Source organism: Pinus tabuliformis, chromosome J (assembly GCF_031772625.1).
Source record: "Pinus tabuliformis cultivar Carrire ecotype Pingquan chromosome J, CPIR1, whole genome shotgun sequence".
In the NCBI taxonomy this organism is placed as follows: domain Eukaryota; kingdom Viridiplantae; phylum Streptophyta; class Pinopsida; order Pinales; family Pinaceae; genus Pinus; species Pinus tabuliformis.
In genome coordinates, this window is record NC_142295.1 from 1399936083 (window position 1) to 1399949231 (window position 13149).

General features: G+C 41.2%; 1 protein-coding gene across 1 annotated transcript in view; it reads left to right on the forward strand.

Annotated features, from left to right (window-relative positions):
* The first annotated feature begins 7204 nt into the window (after positions 1-7204).
* Positions 7205-13149, forward strand: part of LOC149232596 (midasin-like) — a 73322-nt gene continuing 67377 nt past the window's right edge. The window contains exon 1 of the mRNA XM_089381948.1: positions 7205-7420. Within this exon, the coding sequence (XP_089238074.1) occupies positions 7205-7420 (216 nt within the window). The remainder of the gene's footprint in view (positions 7421-13149) is intronic.

Below are 13149 nucleotides of genomic sequence, written 5' to 3' on the forward strand. Positions count from 1 at the left end.
ATAAAATTCTACTATTACAAATAGATAAAAAAATTCATTCCACATTCATAGGCACTTCAAGGTGGAATGTGCTATTCTTTAGTAATTACACCTTATTATCTTGACATCTTTACTTATGTAATGACTATCAATCCTTCACTCTTTATTTGATTATTGTGATTTATTGTAATTGTTTTGCATGTAGGTAAATTATTTAAATAGAAATGCCTCCAAAAAGGAAGGGTCAATCAACTAAATTTTTTTTATGTATATTTTAAAACATCAAAGACTTATAATGTTAAAGATATTCCATATATACCTCATTTGAATGATGATGCTAATGAAGATATGAATGAAGAGTATTTTGTTGATATTGAAATTCTTGACAATAAAAAGGAAGGACACGATGGTGGATCTAGTAGTTCGAGGAGGAAGGCCTTCTCAAAACGTGAATTGCGAGAAGAGTGGATGATAAAACATCCTTGGGTGTATAGTATCAATGTTGAATATCACAAGACTCATATGAAGTGTAAAATTTGTGAGAAATACAAGGCTCAAGGTCCATGGGGTATTGGAGATGGATTTAATACGATTCAATATGATGTGGTGAGAACTCGTACAAAATCCATTATTCATCAAACATCAACTCAAAGAAATTTGTATGACACTGAAAGGTTTGAAAATCCCATTAAAGAACACATAGTGGCTATAAGTGAGGCTAATAAGGAAATGGTCAGAACTACCATTTAGTTAGCATATTGTATTGCGAAAAAAGATATTTCAATTTTTACCTATGAAGATCTTTGTCATATTTAAATGCATCTACAAACGCCTAATATGCCTTCTCGAGTGGAGTATTCTTCCTACATAAATAGAAAAGAAGCTACTAAATTCATTCACTCTATATCAAATTATCTTGAAGAGGTGAAAACTAGAAAAGTGTTAGAAAATCCCTCTTTCTCTCTAATGTTAGATGAAAGTATAGACAATGGTTTGGAACAACACCTTGTTGTGTATTCTACATATCTAGATTTAAAAGGTTTGGGCCCTCCAATCACACAATTTATGAAAATGATTATTGTTCCTAGTGGAAAAGGAAATACTATGTATGATACCATTGTTAATTTAAAGGAAACAAGGTAGTTGGAAAATGAGAAACTAATAGCGGTTTCGACTGATGGTGCTTCATCTATGGTTGGATGTGAAAATGGATTTGTCACACTGCTAAAGAATGATTTAGCAAATTTGATTGGCACTCATTGCATTTCACATATTGAAGCACTTGTAGCATCATATGCTTTGAACAAGATACTTGAGTATTTGTATGTTGAGACAATAACAAACAAGGTATACTCATGGGTTGGAAATTTAGCAAAGAGAAATAATAAGCTCATTTCCTTATTAGAGATAATCGAATTAGAATCCTTGCAAGTTCTTCAAATCCATGGGATTCTATGGCTCTCTATTTTGGTGAAGCCCAAACTAGTGAGATAGTTATTGATCCTAGTATACCAAGCACGGGGTGCTTATTTGAGTCCATACAACACTCGCTTGAGTCTGCACACATGCGACTCTCTGTTGAAGGTCTCAAACCCCTTCGATTTCTCAATATACACCTCCTCCTCAATAAATCCATTGAGGAATGTTATCTTCACATCAATTTGGTGGATCTTCCACCTCATCTGTGCTAACAGTGCTAGAATTGACTTGATGGATGAGTATCTTGCTACTGGAGCAAACGCCTCCTCATAGTCAATTCCCTCCACCTGAGAGAACCCCTTGGCCACAAATCAGGCCTTGTGTTTCTCTATGCTCCCATCTTATACATGCTTTATCTTATAAAGCCATCTCAAACCAACCACTGATGTGTTTTTTGGTCTTTGGACCAATTATAAAACACTGTTTCTGACAATGGAATCATATTCCTCTACCATAGCATCAACCCATATTGGTTATTGCACTGCTTCCTTGAATGAAGATGTTTATGTCTCAACTAGCTCACTCATCAAAGCCATGTACCCATGGTACTGATCCTATGACCTCCTTTGCTTGCACTGTGATGTGGGTGCTCCCACATTCTCTTGAGAATCCTGCAATAATTCGTTAGCTTCCCTGGTCTGCTTCCTTCCTTCTCTGGATGTCTCCACTCTCTGCTCCTTTGCTTGTGGCTACTCCACAACTTCCTAAGGTTCTTCCTTTGGAGCCAAAAGCTCCTGATCAGGCTGCAATTGAAGCTCCCTCTCAGGAGAACACCTCATTGTCTTCTCCTCATCAAACTTCACATCTCTTGTGACCATTTTCATCTCGAGAGTTGGAGAGTACACACGATAGTTGTGAGTTGTGTCTGTGTACCACTTGAAAGCTCAAATTTCTTTGCCTCAACATTATAAGGGAGACCACCTAGCTGGGAACTTAAAGTAGCTCATTTTCCGAGGAGGCCACTTTGATGAATTCACCTAAACCATTCCCAATGTCTCACAAAGAGTCTTCGTCCCAATACTCCAGAGGGAGAGAATAAAGGCGCAACCACACCGGGGCCCAGCTCAGATCTTTTTTGCCCGGGTTAAAGCGCTCGATCCATCCTCTTAGGTATAGCCCTCCTGTGTTGAGGAAATATGGTCCTCCATCCTGGTTAGTCAAAAGATCATGTTGGTCACAACCTCCGTAGCTTAAATAAACAAATGGTAATACTCTTCATCTTCTAAGTTATGTAATAAACAAGTGAAAGGGAGCAAGACATGAAGAGGAAACACATGGAATGACTTTCAGTTCTTGCAACCATGCATGTCATTGAAGACAGAATGATTCAACAATGATAAAAAATATTTTAAGCTACACTAAGAGGTGTATTTCAAAATATGTGCTTTGCTTTCCATACCTAGCCTCCAAAGGGTTATGCATCAGATGGATTCTTCATGCGGTACTGATATTCTCTCATACCTTTGGTTTCTCAGTGTTCTTATTTTTCTCCTTAGCTCCTTGAGAGTCATCTATCATGTCATCATTCTTCATGGCCCCTGAGAGACATAATTGTGTAGTTTCAGTGGGAAATGACTGTTGCGGGATGAGGCCCTGGGGGGACACATTTACATAGTTTTAGGATGCAAGCCACTGCTATGGGATGAGGCCCTAGGAGGACACATCTACGCAGTTTCAGGATGCAAGGTAGACTGGGTAGTGCCTTGAATTATACGAACTTGGATAATGTGTCATCTTTCTTCCACATGAAGAAGATCCAACACTTCCGTGAGAATTCATCAATAAAAATGACAAAATATTTGTATATGGCAGTGGAGGTTGTCGAGAAACATCCATAAACATGATAGTGGATCCTTTCTAGGACTACATGTGCTTTTTTGTCCCGACCATGGAATGTGGATTTTATGTACTTCCACAATGTACATCCTTTGCATACTGTTGGGTTGTGTTATATTCTTTCCACAACTAGCCCACGTAGTTAACCAGGGGGTTAGAGGGAGGGAGGAGCCCGCCTTCGTTGCATCGATTGTGTAGCAGGGGGGTCACAGGGGGTTTGAGGCGTACCTGTAACCCCACTTTATGGGGTCTGGGGCAGCGCCCCGGAAAATTTTGGTTTTGGACCCTATGTTAGGATGGGTGGACCCACCTATGGTTTTGTGCATGATTTTCACACATCATTTTGGACGTGATGGTTTTCGGTCCATGGTATTAGATGCTTCGGCATGTATAAATATGTATTATAACATTGAAAGGAACATAATGAAAAAATCAAGCTGGTAGTCCCGGTTTCGGGATCCAAGGGAAAATCTCTGTGTATATGTGTTTTATGTGTTATTCTCTCGCATTGTTTATTTTCTGTGTTTTAGAATTCGTATGCAGGTAATTTTTATACGAGATTAAAACCTACACATACATCATACTACTTAAGTGCGCCTTTAGGGAGGCTAGTGGTTATTTGTTGTATAATATTCGAGGTTTCATGATGCAAATGGCCAAGTATTTTGTGCCAAAGTTCATCGACATTGTGACCTGCACTTTCTTTGCCTTAGTGCTTAATGCGACATAGTCTTCCACATCTAGATTATACAAGTTCTTCACACGAACCCCGATCTCTTCACCTATCCCATGGCTATGTGTCTTAGGAATGCTTTTCCCTTGATTAATATCACTTCACAACCATGGTCTTCCAAAATTCAACAAAGATGAGATTTTTCTTTAGGCCTAGAACAAACATGACATCCTTGAGCCTAATGCAGGAGAATTCGACACTCTTAATCAAACAAGGAATCCAAAGCGGAGCAAGGAGGACGACATGGGCCATCAGAGTAAACATGGGACAATTCTATTAAAATAGAGCTAGTTTGATGGAATGGATAAAGTCTCTAGAAGACTTATTTAATGTAATATGCCATATGTATGTATGCATGTAGACAGAATTAGGGATAGTTGAGTGATTCATGGAGAGGATTTGATCGGATCCTTTCAGTGATCTGATCCAATGTGTTTATAAATGATGAACCCGCGTGTTCAATAGGAAGAGTGAGAACAAAGTAAATTTGTGAGAATAGAGTGATCAAAATGCAGTTGAAGGGTAATTTGCTCCCAAGGCTGAAATGCATTAGATCTGTAATCATATCGTGTATAATATAAAGTGTGTTCAGTGTTGATATTGTGTGGATTTCTGTGTGTGTATATGTAATAATGCCTTTTCGTATTATCCGTATATATATGCGATGATGGCTTAATTCCTGCATTACGAGATTGTTGATCCACCATCAATCACTATAACGATTGATGGTGATCCATTGATTAACAAAAATATTGTTATATATGGTGTGTCATGTGTAGACAGAGTTGGTGGCAGAACTGTGTTTTAAGCACAGAATCCATCAGCAAGTAGCCAAATCTAACAAGCGGTGAGGGTACATGCAAGATACAAAGCAAGGATTAATGCAAAGGAGTAATGCAGAGGAGTGTACTGACTACATACATATCATCAAACATCTTTCATCCCACTTAATATGTCTTGCATCGTTCCTGGTTAATCATAAGATCATGTTGGTCACAAGCTCAGTAGCTTAAATAAATAACTGGTAATACTCTTCATCTTCTAAGCTATGTAATAAACAAGTGAAAGGGAGCAAGACACGTAGATCAAACACACGGAATGACTTTCAATTCTTGCAACCATGAATGTCATTGAAGACGAAATGATACGACAATGATAAGCAAACTTTTAAGCTACATTAAGAGGTGTATTTCAAAAGTTGTGCTTTGTTTTCCATACCTAGCCTCCAAAGGGTTATGCATCAGATGGAGTCTTCATGCGGTCCTAATATTCTATCATACCTTAGGTTTCTTGGTATGCTTATTTTTCTCCTCAACTCCTTGAGAGTCATCTATCATGTCATATTTCTTTGTGGCCCGTGAGGGACATAATTGTGTAGTTTCAATGGGCAGTGACTATTACATGATGAGGCCTTGGGGGGACACATTTACACAGTTTTAGGATGTAAGGCACTACTTGGGATGAGGCCCTGGGAGGACACATCTATGCAATTTTAGGATGCAAGGTAGACTGGGTAGTCAAGGGACAAAACTGCACAGTTTTTGGAGACAGTGGGTTCCGACTGAGGGAAGGACACTGGAGGAAACCACTGTGCATTTTTGAATGGTAAGGGAGGTTAGGATTTCTACATATTGCACGATTCAAACAAGCAACAGAAAAGCTTGAGGGTTACATATGTGAATTATGTAGTTTAGGAAAGTTGGATGAGGCTAGGTTGCTAAGGAAACTCTGAAATTTAGCTAAGTGTGGGATTAGTGGAACTTATGTGAATAGTGATAAAAATTCAATAAGATCATACACTTGAAAACTTATCAATACAACATAGACCATCTAGAACATATAACACATACTTCACTTAATGAAACAACCTTTGTGGCAGCTTACGGCAAGTGCGGCTTCGATTATAGACTTCGGGAGGATAAAGGGGACACTTGTGTAATACAAAAAGTGTTACCGAGAAACCTGATCTCAGAGATGTTAAGCATCAGTCATCATCACAAAATGCAACTGTTGGTATTGCACTGCCCCAACAGAGGGGAAACTTGTCCGAGAAGCTTTGAAGACTGCCCTTGTTATGGGGGAAACCAGCCATTGAACCAGAATAACTATTTCAAAGTATACCTTGGTTTTCCAAAATGAACAAAGAGGAATGCAATCCTGAACCAAAAATATAGGGACATAACCAAGTAATAGTATGCCATTTCCACCTAGCAAAGAGTCAACAGAGAATTCAAGATACTTGGCGTGAAGACAGAACACATCCAGACCACAAAACCATGAATCATAGAAACATATCCGCTTGGAAGCCAGACACCTTTGCGAGAGACCAAAAACCATAAAAAGTGAGACGAATCCACCTGGGAGTTGGAGACCTTTGCATGAGGCCATGTGTTAGGCTGGTGGTACCACCGAAGCTGGCTCTTCCTCAATCCGGAAGGCAAACTGATACCAATCATCATCCTCTTCAAATGCGCCGCAACCTTGAACAGTTGGAGAATCTACAGTGCCTTCAGCATCCATCTGTCGCTTACCAGTGTCCCCAGCTTTATCTTTGTCATGCAGAGCCTTACTACTTTCACCTTGCTGCTTGTTGTTGATCCCATGACTACCTGTCTCTTCCCTGTTCTGCTTGTTCCCATGACTGGACAGAGTAGCTTGCATCACAGACTCTTCCTTGAAATAAATTATGATGGTAGCAGTGATTGTAGGCCTGTTTAGTGAATTGTAGAAACAAAATTGTGTGTTGTGAGGGCCAAAAGGAGGAGGGAGTGGGAGATCCATAGTGTGGACATCATTGTCCCTCCAACCTCTCCCACTTCTGGTATTCAGGTAGCTATGAGTGGGGTTAATGAGCGAGTTGGGAAATTTAGTAGTTAAGTCTGGGGAGTCATAGGTGGAACTGGTAGAAGCCGGCGAGTGGTTAAAACCTCCATGCAAACCTCCACGCCTACTACGCATGTGGTGCCTGAGGTGAGCCATGGCTGAATTGACATTGGAAGAATTGGAATGAAGGCGACGGTGAGTGGGAGCAGGGGTGGGTGAACCATAATCAAGAATACAACGACAGGAATGTGAAAAATGAAAAACATTACCAAAATCCTGACAAGGGAGAATTAGGCAACAATTGCCTGTAGCAATTTTGAAACGCGGTTTAGCTGCTTGTGGAGGACAAACACCATGGAGAAGGGGAGGAGTAACAAAACTGTTTGCAGGGGCCATAGTGTTGAAGGAAGTGAGCTCATCACAGCTTTCGGAGTCCATAAATGTCACCTGCAAGGTGTTTTTAATCCATCTGCGGTGAGCTCTCAGGATGAAGCACTTAGCCAGATGGCTTCCCAACCCGCCAGCGATCCATCTTGTCATTTAAATGTCGTTGTTGACACCCGCATCCGGGTGCGTTTCCTCTGCATTTTCCCTTTCCTTTTGCACTAGATCATTGAAATCCTACAATTGATGAGTATTGGCTATAGTGCTAAGAGCTCCTACATGAAGAGTCTTACCACTTTCAACGCCAATGTTTGATAGGAGGTCTGCTACTTTGTTACCATTCTAACGAGTGTGCCTGATGGTAACTGCTCTATGAATGAGAAGCCACTATTCAATGTGTTCCAGCCTTTACGCCAATCTCCAACTGCTACCCACTTTATGTGCTGGAGTTCCCTGTAGGATCTGGTTGGTCATGTTAATTAAGATCTAGGAGTCCCCTTCAATTATGAGTGGGAAGAATCTATTGTTCTGAGCCAAGAGAAGTCCTTGCCAAATTCATTCTAATTTGGTTGAGTTGTTTGTATCCCAACCTATTGACCCCATGAATGTTTGGAGAACATTGCCCTTGTGATTTCTAAATATTCCCCCAAATCCTTCTTTACCTAGATTTCCCTTTGATGCTCCATCAAAGTTGAGCAGTACCATGTGTGGTAGGGTTGGAGTCCATTTGTCAGGTGTATCTCCAGAGGGAGGGATTTTCCTTAGGTGTACATGCTCATGGTTCCACTGAAGGTTCCAATTCAGTCATATATTCGGTTCCTGTGGTGTGGATGGAAAATCATCATCAAGCCACGTTTGGGGCATCAAGGTTTCTCGTATGTTTTGACATATATTGATCCATAGAACTTCTATGGGAGAGGAATGGTCTTTGAAGATGCGGCTATTTCTCTCTTTCCAGATTTTCCACATGAGGAAACCCGGTATTAGCTTCCATAAGGTGTTTAATATTTTTCTTTTATTAGGGTGAGGTGCCCAAGAACGAATAGTGTTGGTTGAATTCTTCTTATTTCGTCCATCTCTTTGACGTCTGAAGCTAACCTTCTCCCAAAGTCAGGTTGCTAACAGACATGAGTTTAGGAGATGTTCCTTAGTTTCTTTTGCCTGTTTACAATTTGGGCAAATGGAAGGTCTGTGAAAACTCTGTTTCCTTAGATTATCCCAAGTAAGGATTCTATTTTGGCATAGCAACCAAAGAAAGGTGGAGATTTTTGGCCAAATTGGTGGTTCCCAAACTTTGTGCCAGAGGCTATCCTTGACAGTATGGTCCCTTAGTATTATATGATATGCTTCCTGGGAAGTGAAGGTACCTCTCGTTTCATAACCCCATCTGATGATGTCTTTCTTATGTGATTGGTGAATTTTCCTTTTTGAGAGTTCTGTATCCAGGCTATCTTTGATGGATTGCGTGGCTTGCCCAAGAATGAGGTTTGAGCATAACCATTGCCTATAACCTTGGTTGTGAACTTCCTCCCAAAGTTGATTTACTTTGATCGTCGGTTGCTCTACCCAATCCTGAAGCTAGTGAGGCATGAGTAGGTCCTTCAATTTTGGTCTTTGCTGCTAGGAGTCCTCCCAAAAGCTCGCATTATCTCCATTCCTGATTTTCCAAAAACTCTATTGTTGGATTAGATCTTTATGTTGTTTGGCAGCATTCCAAATTAGAGAGCATGTGCTAACTTCTTTGAGCTGAATTAAATCATCCACTAGTCTATTATGAGCATAATTAGCTGTCTAGAGGATTTCCCAAGGAGCATATGGGTTCGAGATCCATCTCCACTAGATGCACGCTCCCATGACCTCGTTTCTGTGCTGAGGATCCCATAATCCAGTGCCTCCAGAGGATTTTAGGTGAAAAACTGTTTCCCACTTTACCATAGCCCATTTTCTGTTTTGTTTCATATTCCCCCATAAAAAATCTCGTTGAAGATTTTTGATTGCTTTAAGAACCCATTTGGGTGCTGCCAGGACCGTGAAGAGGTAGAGCGGTAAAGATTGTAGCACTACCTTGATTAGAACTAGGCAACTCGCCATATTGAGAGCTCTAAAGGTCCATGAAGAGATACGGGCTTCCAGTTTTTCTAGGATAATTTTCTAGGATGAGTGCTTTAAGACAGAGGCTGTCATTGGTCCTCCCAGGTATTTGGAGGGTAGAGATGCAATTGAGAAGCCCAAAATTCTAGCTATGGAGGCTTGAGTGATGGGAGGTGTGTGAAAGAAGAAGACTTGAGATTTTGATTTGTTAATGCAGGTGCCAGAGGCATCCGAAAAGTCAGATAAAATTGATTTCAGCTTACGGGCTTCCTGGACTGAAGGATGACCAAATAACATATTGTCATCCACAAATTGTTTGTGGGTGAAAGAAGGGGTATTCTGGAAAGAAAGGCCACGTAATTGCTGGTTTTGAAGGGCATCTTTGATGTAACGTCCAAGACCTTCCACCATAATAACAAATAGAAAGGGTGAGAGAGGGTCCCCTTGTCGGATACCTCTGGATGGGTGGAAGGGGGTGGAGGGGGTCCCATTGACAAGAATTGAGAAAAAGGTAGAAGTGATGAGACTCATAATCCATCTTACCCAAGGGGGGGTAAAGCCAAAGGCTAGCAGTATTTTTTGAATATATTTCCAGCTTAAAGTATCGAAAGCTTTTGAGAGGTCGATTTTAGGAGCATACCTGCCTTTTTGGTTTGCTTTAGGGAGTGAATGATTTCATGAGTGAGAATTATGCCATCGGTGATCTGCCTTCCTTCCACGTAACTTGATTGCTCCGGTGATATAAGAAGAGGAAGCAGGGGCTTGAGGCGTGTGGCGATCACTTTGGAGACAATTTTATATAATACCTTGCATAGTGCAATACGTCGGAATTTGTCCAGAGTTTGGCTGTTCTTCTCCTTAGGGATGAGGGCGATGAAGTTGGCATTCAAGGATGGAAGCATCCATCTGTTAACTCTGGACTCCTCGACTACTTGCCAGACTTCCTCCTTGATTAGATCCCAGAAGTTGTGAAAGAGGTCCGAAGTGAAGTCATCTGGTTCGGGTGCTTTCCCAACTTTGAGCTGTCACATAGCTGAAAGAAATAGGCCTGAGGAGTATTTGATTGTGTTCCTCAGTTACGAACTTAGGAATAATCTTGATGATCTTCTCTATAGCTGGCAACCGATCAGTCTCTGTTTCCTTATGCACCCTCCGAAAGTGGGTGACGAGTTCCTATTCTATATCTTCATGCTTCTCTAGATGTTCCCCTTGTCGATTTTGGAGGAGAGTAATGTTGTTGTGCATTCTCCATTGGATAGTGGTATGGTGGAAGAACTTTGTATTGCGTTCGCCCTCTTTAAGCCATCGGATCCTCGATTTTTGTCTCCAAAGAATCTCTGCCTGTCTTGCTCTTTCTGAGATCTGCGTTTGTAGTTGACGTTCCTGTTTTGCTATGGTTTCGGATCTGCCTTCAGCTATGATTCTCTGCTGTAATTTTTGCATTTCTTGTTCAAGAGTGTTTTGCGCCTGAAAGATATTGCCAAAGGTAAAGCGATTCCACTATTTTATTTTTTCCTTGATATGTTTTGGCTTTTGTTGGAGCTTGTATATTTTTGCACCTTTTGGTGGTGTGAAATTTCTCCATGTCTTTGTTATTAGGTTATGAAAATCAGGGTGATTCAGCCAAAAAGCTTCAAAGCAAAAGGGCTTGCAAACAGTGTCTCCCGGTATTTTCTAGTGAAGCCTAATAGGCCAATGGTTCGAGCCAGAGAGTGGCAATATAGAGGCCAAGAGATCCCTGCCAAGATGTATTGCGTTATCAGAGATTAGGAATCTATCTAACCGAGATGCAATTTAGTGGGCATCTACACGCTTGTTGTTCCAAGTATAAACGCAATTGTTGAATTCCATATCTATAAACCTATAGTTATGAATGTAGGTTTTGAAGTGCTTGCTTTCACAATCCAGCTTGATCCGTCCTCCTCTTTTTTCCTCCAATCTTGTAATCATGTTGAAGTCCCCTCCTGTGATCTAAAGTGGGTGGGTATTTCTGAGTTGATCTGAGTTAGGGTGTTGAATGTGTCTACTTTGTTTATTGCCTCCTGGGGGAAGTAGACATTAGTTAAGTGTCCATGAACATTTGTCCCTGTTAAACGAAACTTGGCCTAAATAAAGTGTTTACTGGCATGCATGTTGGTAAGTGTTATAGCTCTATCATCCCAAATGATGGCTAGCCCTCCTGAGGCTCCCATGGCTTCCACTGCCACTTCTTTGCTTCCTAGCCATGCTTTGGCAAGGATCCGATCCAACGTTGTGGAATTACACTTGGTCTCCTGTAAGAAGAGAATTTGAGTCTTTTCCTGCTGTAGCATGTTCCTTATTAATCGTCCCTTCCCCGGGCTGTTGAGCCCTCTGATGTTCCATGAGATGAGCTTCATGATTCACGATTGGGAAGGGGATTATAGTATTTGGTGAGCTTGGAGTATCTTTCAGATCCCACCATCATCTCCCCTATGCAGATGGTTCTTTGAAGATCGGTTTTCCGTCCTCGTTTCTTGTTGTCTTTGAAGATATTTCTTCCATCCCACTGACTACCAGTTTGGATGGCTAATGATCTTTGCTTCTATGCTCTTGAGAGAATTACTTCTAAGTTCTCTAGCTGTAGCTTAGGAATTTTGTCATATTCCTTTTTCTTACAAGCCTGTTCAAGTCCTAGTATATCTAGATCTTCGATGTTGAAGCTCTCTGGTTCCTCTTTCATGTGCTGTAGTGTTTCGTGCTCTACGTCTGTATCATCTACAATCGTGAGCTGCATCTGAGTGCTATGTACCTCCATACCTTGAGCATTCCTTTTCTGCATGTTACTGCGAGAGGGCATTTTGGTGTCCGCGGGTTGCTTAGAAGTGAGGGATTTCTTTGAGTTTGATGGAGAAAAATGGTCATAAGTCTTAGGAATGGCTTCAGGTTGTTTCTGAATATCTAAAATATGAACCTCCAACTAGAGCAGGATTTCAAAGTTGTTGCTTGTTGAAGGAAAGGAGGTGCTACTGACAGGTTTTTTGACTGAGGTAGAGGGCTTTTTATGGGTCTTTTTGCGATTTGGAACTTTTGTGAACCCATTCGAGTCGGATTTGTCCATTGAAGGGGTGGTCGTGGATTTCATATTGGAGGGACAGTCTCGGAATAAATGGCCCAGGGCGAGGCATTTTCGACAGTGGAATGGTACATGCTCGTAATATATTGTTTGTAACCATTCATAATCATCATGGTATAGGCTTACCACGTCTGGGAGAGCTTTGCTGAGGTGCATGTATAAATAGATCTGCACATAAGAGGTATATCGCTTCAGCTTTGTCTCCTCTGCCACTTTGATAAATTTGCCTAAACCATTCCCAATGTCTCATAAAGAGTCTTCGTCCCAATACTCTAGAGGGAGAGAATAAAGACAGAACCACACAAGGGCCCAGCTCAGATCTTCTTTTTCTGAGTTAAAGCGCTCGATCCATCCTCTTAGGTATAGCCCTGCTGCATTAAAGAAATATGGTCCTCCATCCAATACCCTGTTTCGGTCCTCCAGATAATTGAAAATGGTAGTAAAGAAGCCCTTAGGCCCTAACTGCAATGTTATGTGCCCTTGTGGCTTCCATTTGGCTGTGATCCGGCCATGTAAATCTTTCTCCGTTGGCCAAAGGCCTATGAACTTTCCTATCAAAGCATGATCCCTCATAAACTAGATCTGGGTGTTGATGCGTTGACTTGGGAGCTCGATTTTGGGTCTGTCAACTGCTACCGGCTTGCACGTGTTTGACGTCACTCGTGGTTCTTCATTTTTGTTGTTGTTCGTTGGCGTATTTTCATTCTTTGCTGCTATATCTTCTGAATGG